Source organism: Phytophthora infestans, genomic scaffold, assembly GCF_000142945.1.
Source record: "Phytophthora infestans T30-4 supercont1.5 genomic scaffold, whole genome shotgun sequence".
Classification (NCBI taxonomy): Eukaryota; Oomycota; class Peronosporomycetes; order Peronosporales; family Peronosporaceae; genus Phytophthora; species Phytophthora infestans.
Genome location: NW_003303754.1, coordinates 2,221,093 through 2,233,933, shown reverse-complemented (window position 1 = coordinate 2,233,933; position 12,841 = coordinate 2,221,093). Strand labels below are relative to the sequence as shown.

The window sequence follows — 12,841 nt, the reverse complement described above, 5'->3', positions numbered from 1 at the left end:
ATGAACCTCCGCGCCTTCCTTATCGCCGCCGTCGCTTCCATAACTGTTGCCAATGCTAAAGTCAGCCGAGTCAACCACGATGAAGTGCAGCCGTTCGCCCAGCCGCTACCAATCACCGACTCACAGAAGTCTGCTGTCAAGTACAAACCCCAGCTCCACATATCGTATGGATGTCACCCGTACCCTGCCGTCGAGCCCAACAGCTATGCTAGTGGCGGTCTCGAATGGCCAGGACCTGCTGATGGAGACTGCACGGGCTCTCCGCTGGGCTCACAAGTGTACTCTCGTTCGGATTGGTACAAGAACAAATGGGCCATCATGTACGCTTGGTACTTCCCCAAAGGCCGCTATGGGCTCACTGGCCACCGTCATTACTGGGAGTACGTCGTCGTCTGGACAGATACCCCTACGTCGACCAACTCATCAATCCAGGGCGTGTCCATGTCTGCGGGTGTCGGTCACGCCAAGGCAACTCCCCCGATGCTCAAGTACATTCACGGATCGAGTATCAAACTTGACTCGTATTTCAGTTTTCTAGGAAGCAAGGCGGCTCTGCAACTGACCAAGGAGACCGGAGAAATCCAGGATCTTATCACTTGGGACCAGATGACCGTATCAGCTCGTTATACGCTGAACAGTGACGCACTCGACGGTAACGTGTGGCTCACGAATATAGACGAAGTGCCGTTCAAGGACACTATTTTCTTGAAGCGACTCGCGAATGCTTTCCCGTTTTAGAAGGTTGGAAGTAAACAGTCGCCTTTTTGACATTTTTCTTCCTTTTCAATTATTAATAATAATAGTGATAAGGAACCGTGGCCAATAATGTTCGTTAAAGCGTTCTCCACAACCCGCAACTGAAGATCTGGCCAAAAATACATGTATGTGAGCTTCACATAGCTTCACAGTGAAGCTCCGCTTCGTAATGTGAAGAAAACAGTCCCAGCCAAAAATTTACATGTAGATCTAGTAACTAAGTATTAAACATGTACATGTATTAATACATACTGTATGATCGATGGACTCTGCGTAGTACATAAATCGGCGGTATCCTCAGTACTACTAACTGTTACTATTTACAAAGAAGATTTTTAAACTCTGTTACGACTGGATCTTCGTAGCGCTCGAGGCAGGGAGAATGACCGTCTGCATCGAGTGCGCCGGCAGCTTGAGCGTGAAGGTCTTGGCGTCAGTCTGCTTGACACTGACCGTGACGTCCAAGTTATCGCGGTTCAAGAACTGCAGCACCACGTTCTTGTCTGGCGTCACAAACGCCGTGCGGTGGAAGTTACTGAGCGTCTTAAACTTGTGTGAGTTGCCTCAGCAAGTCATTCTCCCGATTATCAGCTTGTTGCCGCTGTATTTCTTAGTGGGAATTGGCCACGACTTCAGTATGTACATTCAGATGCAACTCGTTCTGATTCTGTTGCACAGCTCGTGTGTGGCATTCGGATACTGCATTTCTTGCGTCTGTCGGCGTATTGACATCGCCCCTGGCAACATCGTGTTAATGCCTCTGCTGTTACTTGGTGGTCTCTTCATCGACCCGAGTGACGTGCCTGGGGTTCTTCGCTGGGTTCAGTACATTACACCTTTCCGGTATGGGTACTACGGCCTCATGCGGGTTTTCTGGCGACGAGTTGACGAGATCTCGTGCGACGACGTCGCAACGGGAGCGACCTGTGCTGCCACCACGGGGCTCGAAGTGCTCGCGAACAAAGGCATCTCCAACAGATCCGTGGTGTCGGACTTAATGCTGCTCTTAGCATTAAGCGTCGGATTCCGGGTCATTGGCTACATTGCTCTTGCTGTAAATGTCGGAAAGAGGAAATAAACGACGTCCATTTTGGCATTTCCAATTTGGCAACATCCGTTTTCTTTCGATAAAAAACTTTTGATGGCGTCGTCAGTTTGCGACTTTCAGAATAAATAAATTTCTCACAACTCGACGATTATAATTTAGTTCACTTCCGATTTTCACAAGTAAAACCCTTCAGTCTTCAGCAACTGCAAGAAAATGGTGCAATTATCGCTGGCAATTCCGGTGGTGTTACTTGTATCAGCGGTACCCATCGCCCCTGTAGCCAGCCACGAGGCGTATGCTACCAAGGTTCCCAGCGGCCGCAACGTCGAAGGTGTCAAAGCGATTGGACACACCGACGTGAACGGCGGCGGGATAAGGAACGCGTTTGGCAGAGCGTTCTTCGATGCAGGCCACACGTGGACCAGGGAACTTTGCCAGACCGACTCCGATCGCGATGGCCAGACGAATGGCGAAGAGCTGGGAGATCCGTGCTGTGAGTGGACGTCGGAGTCGGCTAAAGACCCGCTGTGGACAAGTGGCGTGTCGAATCCTGGAGACGACGCAAGCACGTCGGACAACACCACGTGGCCGGCCTATGAGTGCTTGGTTGCGGCCACCAGCAGCTCCCAGGAAGGCAGCACGAGTACGAGCAGTAGCGCTGACGGCTCCAGTACCTCGACTTCAACGGCGCCAGCTGCTTTAAACGGCGTTGCTGGTGTCGCTGTGGCCGGTTTGTTGACACTTTTGGTAGGAATCGCTGCTTAGATAACTGATAAAATGAAGCAGTGTGAAGCGCTTAAGACAGGGAGCTCATAAGCTACGACGTAACTTACAACGAAAATCTTTGAACAATAGAAATTGGCTCGGAGGCAAAAATCAATACTTTAATCAAGTTATTTTCCACTCGAGATAAATATAGGCTCATGAAGGTCACACAGGAAAATGCAAAAACTAGACAGGGATAGGGTCTGTAAAGGTGTGTTGCAGGTTGCGCAGCCCTCATTTGAAAATTTTCCTGATGGCGCGTATTCGATCGACTGGACGCGCGAAACCTGACACGCTTCCGGACGACGTCGACCTACGGTACTTGTGGCGACAGCTACGAGAGGCTGGCTGGCGCTCCAGACGTCCCAAAGGCCTAGAGACTCACTGGACATACGTCAAGCCAGGAGCGCCTGCTAACGGCGATATGGGCGTCGACGTTTTTCTAGGCGAGGCAGCTGTAGTGGCTCATATCATTAAATCCGGACTGCTACTGACCGAGAACGAGGTGAGGCTATCGATTATGCAAGAAATATCATCTATACTAACGCATGAATACAGGGAGAGGCGTCTGTAGAGCACGAGGAGCGCAAAGCTGAGGACCAGGTCAACCATGAAGCTGATGTGCAAGACGGCGAAGATTGCAGCGAAGCGGAGGTCATTGTGCGTGCGTCCCAGATCGACACCAGTGTCCAGTTGTCGCAGGGCACTATGCAAGACCTATTCGGTTCGCCTACGCCAAGCGAAGTGGAGCTGTCGCAAGGAGCTGTAAATCGCGCATTTGACCTTCCGCAAGACGACGGTCAGGATGGCATTTCAGAGCGGGATGTAATTGAAGGGGCGGCCCAATTACAACATCTCTCGGGGGCTTCTGGAGCCGAAAGCTTGGATTCCGATGCACCTGTCCCTAGGCGAGCTCAACCACGACGTGAATTCAAGCGCGACGTTAACTTTGTGGAGGCCAACGAGAACTCGAGTGACTACGAGCACTTGAGCTCGGGAGATAGCGATGGTGGTGCACTGAGAGACAATGAGGAGGACTTTGTGGAGCTTCGTGCCCTGGACGACGATGACGACGTCATTTCGGAGACGGATGCTGTCCAGATGGATGAGGCGTTTATCGCTTCACTAAGTATCGGTGACGACGATCAACTAAGCCGACCGGCGCTGGAAAGGCGACAGCAAACGCTTCGGACAATGCAGTGGACTCAACCATCGTCCAATTTCAAATTGTCTGACGGATATCCTGGCCTCGTTACCGAAGAAGCACATCCCGGTGTTGAACTACGGAACCTATGCGATTCACCACTGGATACATTCTTCTACTTTGCTCCGAAGTCTTTGTGGGTCTGTATCTGTGAAGAAATTAACCGCTACCGCAATCAGCAGATCCTACCAAGAGCCGAGCGATTGCGTGCAAAGCAGACTGAGCGGCGTGGGGCGCCAACCGAGACGCTGAAACAAATACGACGACGCCTTCGAATGAAGCCAGTGTATGGCACGTATGAGATTCTTCATGTGCTGGGTTTCTTGGTAGCACACATGTTGTGCCCGCAGCAACGGCGCTTTGCTCAACACTGGTCGATGGCAGAAGACGGCGCGGTCCCCGCTGGAACCTTCGGCAGGTTTATGCCCCGCAATCGCTGCCAGGATATCCTGAGAGATCTACATTTTGTGGATAACGAAAGTGAGCCTACCCGTGACAAGTTGCGAAAGCTTCGTCCTGTGGTTGATAAATTGCAAAAGCGCTTCCTTGCCGGGTGGACACTACCTACTGTGTTCTCATTTGACGAAGGTGTTCTTCCAGCGACGTCTAGACGGAACACCACGAGGATGTTCATGCCGGACAAGCCGCACCGATACGGGTCCAAAATGTTTATGACGTGTGATGCCAGAACTGCGTATTGCCACAGGTGAGCCCGTGCTTTTTTTTCTTCAAATCGTAATGACGTAACTTACGCCTTTGCTATGACCGCGTTATATTTTGTCGTAACTTTGGAGATTCGAGATTTACGTGGGCAAGGTGAAGACTCGTGAAGATCAGGCGAGCGCATTTGACCATAAGACTGGAGCTGCGGCGGTGGTCCGCAACCTCAAGGTTGTACTTGGCTCAGGACGCCAAGCATTTCATGCTGTCACGATTGACCGCTTTTATTCGTCCATCCCGTTGGCAATCGAGTTGCTGTCTATGAGTGTGTACGTCGTGGGCACTATCATGACACGACGTCTTGGATATGATCGCAATGTTGAGGAGTCTCGGAAAACCAGACCAAGCACCATACCGCGTGGGTCGTTCACATTTTCGCGGTCGTTATCAGTGCCAAGTCTGATTGCCTTCCATTGGTGGGACCGTAAACCGGTCCATTAACTATGCACAGGGTCAGTGATGAATGCGTCAACGATCAACCGCAACGTAAAGGGTGCAGGGCCGACGACAGTGCCGTGTCCACAGGCAGTAAACGACTACCAGGAGTGTATGGGCGGAGTGGATGTTCACGACCAACTCCGCCTCCAATCCTTCTCCATTCAGACATCTGTTCGTTTTGCCAAGTATTACGAGAGCCTATTTTTAGGTCTCATGGATCTCGTTATGGTGAACGCTTATATATCGCACAAAGAGGCGTGCAAATTCACGAATACCCCGGCGTTGAAGCGTGGAGAATGGTATGCCGTACTACACAAGCAGTTGCTGCAGCTAAAGGAGCAGGATTTTGCTGGAGTGGCGTCTACACCTTCTCCTGGAGGCAAGAAACGCAGGCGAAGACGCGCTGGCCACTCTCTCATACAGTTTGACGACTGGGTAACGGTCTCGGGCATTCATAAACGACGCCAACGTTCTTGTAAGGTATGCGCGCTGCTTCGTGGAGAGCGAAAGAAGTCGTTTCAGACCACCTTCTACTGTGATCAGTGCTCTATCGACGACGCAAAGTGCTACCTGTGTCCGAAGGCAAGGCGTGAGTACAGGGGCGTGGTGATAACGTGCTTTCAGATTTGGCACGAGGACTTCGAGTGTGGGCTCGCCATTCCGACTTCGCTTGGCAAGCGCGTTGTCCTCAGGCGACCTGGAAAGAAGACCGGAGAGCGGAAGAAGACCAGAAGAGAGCTGCTACGTGAAGAAGAGTGTGAAGCAGACGACGAGCAACGTCGTCGTAGTGACGATGGTAGTGAGGACGACAGTGCGTTTGATCTGTAGAAACGCAATGGTCAAATCCCTTGTGAGTAGCTATAAAACAAGCTTTCTTGAGTCATCGTACCTTCTGTCTAGCAAATTCTGGACTGATCTGGTTCCTAATCCAACTGTGCCCAGCTGTGGGTCTTCTGCAATGCACAAAGTTACGACTTTACATCTTTTCAACAACGAACGAAGCAGTGTAACTTACGACTTAATCAAAATTTCACCTGTGAAAACCTATGCACCTAGCCCGATGTGGATAGTACACGACTATACAAACGACATGATACAACGAAGGTCGTAAGTTACGACGTTATCTTAACGGTTCCGAGGTCCAAATCCTGGGAACCAAGGGGTTAATACATCGATGTGAGCTGAGAAAATTAATAATTCAATTATTTGCAAAACTTCGCAAGTTACGATTGTAGTTCAGAAACATTATCATCTCGAGCCTGGCTGGAGACATTCGCTTCCGTAGATCAGACAGCACCAGCTTAGCGAGAGAGAAGAAGCGCTCACACTCGTTAGACGTTGGCGGGATGTACGCGACGTCGACGTAGTGCGCAATTGCGTTTCTTGAGCGCCGCTCTCACAATAGAACGCTCTTCGGCGGCTCTTGAAGACGACTGTTCGAGATCAGGCGACCTAAATTCAGCGCAGGCTAATTTTTCTGCGACGTTCAGCGCGTCCCCACGCTGTAAATTGACTAGACCTTTCTCAAAATTGGAGTTGTTCCCGTTGTTGACAGCCATAAATTAAAAATTAAATTAAAAAAATTAGGATTAATTTTTACGCATATTATTTTTTCGGGTTCCCTGGCTTAAGAAGAACTTAGCGGTAGCTTACAGCTAACAAGACATGCTTGAGTCGCTCTATTTCGTTGTTTCCGTGATTTTAAGCACTTACTTCAATAGCAGCAGTATGAGTAAACTCACAGAGTTCTGGTGGCGATGAAGAATGGCATGGAGATCCCCATACCAGAAGACAAGTCATTATGGAAGTTGCATTCTAAGTACATGTACCATACGAACATGTGTACCGGTAGTGGTGAACGAACTATTATTAATAGGTAGTGTCTAATAGCAAAACGACTAACATATCAGCGGAGTATTTAGATACCCTTCATAAAAAAACGTTTCCAACAGTGATGCATCGTTCTGCGCTGCGCTTTGGCGCTGGATATGTGGCATCCAAGAGAGTAGAAGTAGTGGGATCCATTTGGAAGAGATGCGTCCAAGCGTTGTCTAAAGAACTGATGCACTTGCCTCGGACCATTTGAGTTTGTTAATCGTGGTAATTGAACTTGTCGATGGCTACAAAAGGCCCCAGAAGAACACGTTTCTACTTGGCGACTCTGAGGGCATTTCTAGCAACGACCCCCCCCCTCCTTGGTCCACAAAGTGATTCGTTTGACTTGCATCACTAAGATGAAATATCCCTTCAGTCGAACGAGCATTTGCAGCCTTTGCCCTCCATTTGTCCGTCACCATCTGAAGCGGTCTCGCAAAGATCCTTAGTCCACAATGTCCTCAAAGTTTTCGCCAAACTCATGCGACTCCACCGCCATCGACGTCACGCCTCTCAGTGCCGCTACTCCTTAAGCATTGTCTCCATTTGGAAGCTGCGCAACATACTTCGGGTGCTCATTGACATTGTCGAAGGCAAGTGTAGAGAGTTGCCCCACAATCAGTTCGACTAGCCTTGCAGTGCAGATTAAAGTTACAGATCGCATTTGATTGGTTGCCCAGATTGAAGTGCATCTTTGAAGCGTTTCTAACACGAAATTAGCGTTTAAAACACGAATGTATCCACTTTCTCCTGCAAATGCACGCGCTCTCGCCCAATCAAAGCAAGCTTCATTTAGCCAATCGCATCGCACCCCACAACCCAAGAGCTCGCGGGCTCATAAACAACAATTCTTCTCGATGTTCGGACTTCACTACCGCTAAAAGCTCTCCATGTCTGTAGTGAAGCCCACTAAGCTTCAACGTTTCGATAGATGAGCTAGTATGTGCTCTCGCGTTGAAAAGAAAGCGTACGCTATCCATTTCCACCAATGCTGCGTGTCCACCTTATTCGGATCCATGTTGAAGCCTCGGTAGTGGATTGGCACACAACCATCGCCGAGCACAGAGCTTCAAAGCCAAGTCTACGCAGAGCAGACCCGCAGTACACTGTCAGCGACTTAATTGGATCTTCTCTCGAATCCCGGTGCTCGAAGTAGTACACTGTGTTCGTTTGCTAGTGTTGAGGTGGGGCAAACAGACACTTTACAAGCTCACCCAGGACCAATTTTGACACACGCGTCTGCAGCAATGCCCCGAACGAAAATCCAGACCTGACGCCTGAATTCGACTGAATCTAACGTTACGTTGCATCAGCTTGAACATCACCGCCGCGAACTCGCTCGAAATCTGGAATTCCGTAAATTCCGCGACCACATTAAAAATGAGAAACTGTGGGATTAAGTCCCTGGCGATAGAATTTTACGCCCACCCAACACCTGATTCAACGGATTTGTCTACGTTTATCAACGTTAAAGGCTGTGAGTTGACCAGAGCGGTCTGGCGATCGTGGGCCCAATGCTGTGAGCGAAACGTTTAAGTCACGTCCAATTTTTCAAGAGTTGATGCTGTGCGGTCGTCTAGCTGATGTGAAGCTTGACATTAGAGAGTATCGTGTGTGCAAGAAGCCAATCCTAAAACTGAATTGCCAATAGGAAATTCTCAGAACTCTTTTAAAAAATATCAGTGACGCAACCAATCCTCTGGCGCGCTCACTAAATCAACGACTTGGCCACTGAAAATTTTATCCAGATATTTTTTCTGGGGACATATCTGCACTCGTGACAATAATCGGTACCTGGAATACTTTTAGATTTCTAATACGTACCCAATTAAAACCACGACGAGGTTATCGACCAATTTCGACAGCACCATCCCAAGCCTTCCCGTTAGAAATCAAACTCGGATTTCTAAGTGTGTTGTCGAATCAAGCCAAAAAATTCGCTTTGCGGTCCCGCGACTCGGAGCTGCGCAGTGCGAGGGAACCCGATACATCAGCTTCCCTGTTCTTCGACAGGCTCGGAAAAGGACATGTGGAGTTTCCTGTGGCTCCAGTGACTTTCTGAAAAACAAACTACTTTAAAAATACATGGAAAAAAATTTGTACGCAATTACACCGTTTACTCTAGTCGTATTTCGAAGGTAGTCGTGCATTCGCCCTTTTAGTGACTGGTACTACACTAAATTTTAGAACCCTCATCAATTCTAAGCAAAAACACCGGTTTTGGACTGCACATTTAACGTAACTTTATTCTATTATTGAAATTTGAGCGAGTGGTTTTTAAATAGCGGGCAGCTAAACCTAGAGTCTAGGCTACACCATAATTAGTCGTGGCATGACTGAACGGTGTAAAGTGTTTACCTGTACGTGATGAGAGCAGCACCACACGTGTGGAAAGTGTCCATGCAAGTGCACATAATCCCACTAAAATGCATCTTCAGAAAAAAATAAAGCTGATTTCGATTCGTGAAGTTTTTTTTAATGGTAACGCAAAAACTCGATTTATCGGAGATTCTTACAGTGTAGTTGGTACATTCACCTCATCGTCGCCTGTAACAGAGCAGCGAGCCGAGTTTACTGAACGTTGTCGAGTTGCTTTGATGTGCATCGTTTGACGGCGTCTGAGGCGGCTGATCGTTCCTCACGTAGTTGGTGGTAGGGTCCGGCGTTGGCTCCCACTGCACTGTGTCCTGTGAAAGCTGTCTGCCTCCTGCTCCAAGCATGGGCATACTCGGCTGAGTGTTGAGCTTTCTGGTCGATTTGGACTGCTTGAAGTGCTCCATGATCGGAGGGCGCTCGAATTCCGACACCTTGGGCGAGCTGACTGTGCTCATCGTCGACGGCTGTAGTCTGGTAAAGGAAGCAGTTGTGAAAGTGAGGAGATGACGATGCAGCTTTGATGATTATAGCCCCGTCTTGGCCCAAATGATTATGAATGGAGCAACATCAAATGGCAAAATCCAGCCTACCTCAGATCAATAATACAGTGAACAGTACATGTACAGTCGTGCACCTCCAATTCGGCACCCGTATCAGTCGATACCCTGCCAGATTTTATGATTACGCAATCGGATGCGCAATTACCTTTGCCCATCACCACCCTAGCAATTAACCTCAACGGTTTTCCCCTACTCGCCGAGGGATGACACGCCGCATCGATCTGATTTTAAATTATGGATCGGACGTCTTCTTACAAACACACACTTTAATTTTTACCGCCAAATACAATGGGACGTCGCCCTTCCTCCTACATGTCACACAAAAGCAGTCTTTGTGCGGGAAGCACAAGTCAGATCCTGCATGCTCTCACTCCGAACTTGCTCGTTGGGCAACGGAGCGCTTTAAGACCCCAACTTGGGGGCCCCAAGCAGTAAAGCGCACTACCGTCGAGAGAATTCTTAAGCGGTCCGCGGAAGTTGCCGCCTTGCCGGACGCCTATCGCGACCGGAAGCGCTCTTGCGCGCCCGCGACTCGCGCGTCTGACGCCAAGATTATGCAGAAGATTGGCGTATATTTGGTACTGAATTAACAAATAAAATATCAGTGCACTGGATTTGCGTTTGTTTTTTGCTTTATGTTGTGCACTTATGCCCTGGCACTGTTGATATGGTCCGCCCTGCCGAATTGGAGGTGCACGACTGTACATGTTCAGTTGCATTGATACATGTGCATGCTACCGGTTCATTATGTCGGCTAAAGTCGGCAAAATGTTCATGTAGCTAATATGTAGATATGATCATGCTCTGACGTGTGGCCAATCGTCAAGTTGCCAACAGTAAAGGGAGAAGACAAGAAAAGTTTATTACGGCATCATTACCTCCACATCCACGCAAGTGTGTGGCTTAGTTTGCAGGCTTGACCGTTCCAGGAGCAAAGCGTGAAGACTGCGTCGAATTCTTTAGCGCCGCCCCAGCCAGCGACAATGCCGTCGTACAGAGACTTGCGCACCAGTGCCGTGTTGGCTCCTCCTGGCTGGTACCACGGCAGCGGGGCCTTGCTTTTGAGCCACGAGTAGTTGTCGACGTAGCCCCAGATCGTCACACCGACACAGCGCTTCACTTGCTTGCAAGCTGCAACAGTGTTCTTATAGACGTTGGACTGCTGCTGTTGCTCCTCTTCCGACGGCGAGTTCGAGCTCGCCGTTACGTCCACTTCAGTAAGAGCAACGTCCAATCCGAGGGCTGTGAAGCGATCAAAGTTCGCCACCTGGTCAGCGGCTGTCGACTTGTCGGTATACTGGAAGTGGGACTGGAAGCCAACGCCGTCGATGACGACTCCCTCGTCCATCAGCTTCTTGACCATGTTCAACACAGCGGTAGATTCCGCGTTGATCGTGTTGGTGTTGTAGTCATTGTAGTACAACTTCGTCTTAAGACCAAGCGACTTTTTAACAGAGTTAGCTGTCTTAAACGCCGTCGTTAAGAACTCCATGCCCGTCGTCTTGTACCAACATGTATCGCGCATCTGTGCGTTGTCGCCCATGACTTCGTTGGCGACGTCTTGAGCGTAGCACGAGTCTCCAAAGTGCGTCATAACCTTGGTAATGTGGTTCTTTAACGCACTGAGCATCTCCGCCTTACTTAGAGTCTGTAGCCATTGAGGGGTTTGTGAGTGCTACAAAACAAGCATAACGTGTTAATTGTGGAGAACTTAGCTGATAAAAAACTATTTTTTAACGTACCCAGAGCAGCGTGTGGCAACGCACTTGAGCACCCATTTCCTTCGCGATCTTCACGACTGCATCGCCACCGTCGAACTTAAAAGTGTTCTGCGTGTACTCCGTAGCATCCCACTATATAACTACTGCGTTAGTAAAAGCTTATGAGCTATTTGTTGATAGCACAATAAGCGTACCTTCATAGCATTACCGGGCGTGAGCATTCCAAAGTCCTTAATGTTCTTAAGCACCTTCAGTGCTGCGGTGTCCTTCATGTCCTGGTCCACTGCCGTACCCAGGTACTTTCCAGACGCCTTGGTCATGTCATGCAAGCCGCTCGTGCCTTTGTAGGTCGATTTAGTGATGGTGTCTCCGCTTGCGACCGCAAAAGAGCTGACAGCCAGGGCTGAGTGATGGTCGCTCCTCGGCTACGCCGAGTGGTGACCATTGTGATGAAGGAAGTAGTCGTAACAACAGTAAGTTGCAGGGACTGAAAGTCCAACAGGGTAGAAAACCGAGTGCTGCTGCTTGCTCTTGACGGCGCAAGTTGTCGAGTGTGTAGCAGCACACGGAAAAACCCCGGTAACATATATTGGTAGGATTAGCAGTAGGATGGGGCTGGCGGCTCGCCAGCCAATGGTCCGTCGAAGTCCGGCTTCTGGACGCGAGCATCGCGTCCTGGAGGCACCTGAGCCTCAGGTTTGAGCTGGGCGCAGTCCTGGCTCTTCCTTCACACTTCACACTCCCACTTGATCTAGTCGAAGCGCAGCTTCAACATGATCACCTTGTAGAGCTCACCACGATGTCCTTGGCATCTTCTAGCTGCGCTGCAGCACGACGCTTCGTCCTTGGTAGCGCTCTTCCTCCTTCTTGTCCTTCGCATGCATGAACTGGTAGTAGTAGCTTGCATTCACGCATGGCGATGATGTTTGGCTCCCACTGAACGAGCTGAGCCTTGCTGACGGTCGATGCGCAGCACCTTCATCCCATCACGGCAATGTTCGAAGTTGTCCTTCGGCAATGGCTTCGTCATCGCGTCGGCGATCATGTCGTCGGTGCCAACATGGCGAATCCGTAGCTGCTCGTCCTCCACGAGGTGGCGCACCAAGTGGAACTTGTTCATAATGTGCTTGTTCTTGCTGTGCTTGCCAGGCTTGGCAGTCAGATAGATGCACGACTTGTTATCGCCGATAATCTCCGGAGTCGCGAACTCCCAGCATAGTTCTTCACAGAGTCCACGTAGCCACTGTAGATCTCTAGTGCCTTCATTCATGGCAATATACTCTGCTTCCGTTGTGCTCTGTGCGTTAATCTCTTGCTTTCTTGATCCGTACGAAACCACGTTACCATTGACGAACGTCACGAACCCGCTAACACTCTT

At 49.6% G+C, this 12,841-nt stretch overlaps 1 protein-coding gene across 1 annotated transcript; it reads left to right on the top strand.

Annotated features, from left to right (window-relative positions):
• On the top strand, positions 1-738 carry PITG_04208 (NPP1-like protein; the record flags this gene model as incomplete). The annotated part of the gene is made up of 1 exon (XM_002905841.1): positions 1-738. One exon carries the CDS (start codon positions 1-3, stop codon positions 736-738), a length of 738 nt encoding a protein of 245 aa, XP_002905887.1.
• Positions 739-12,841: the final 12,103 nt, after the last annotated feature.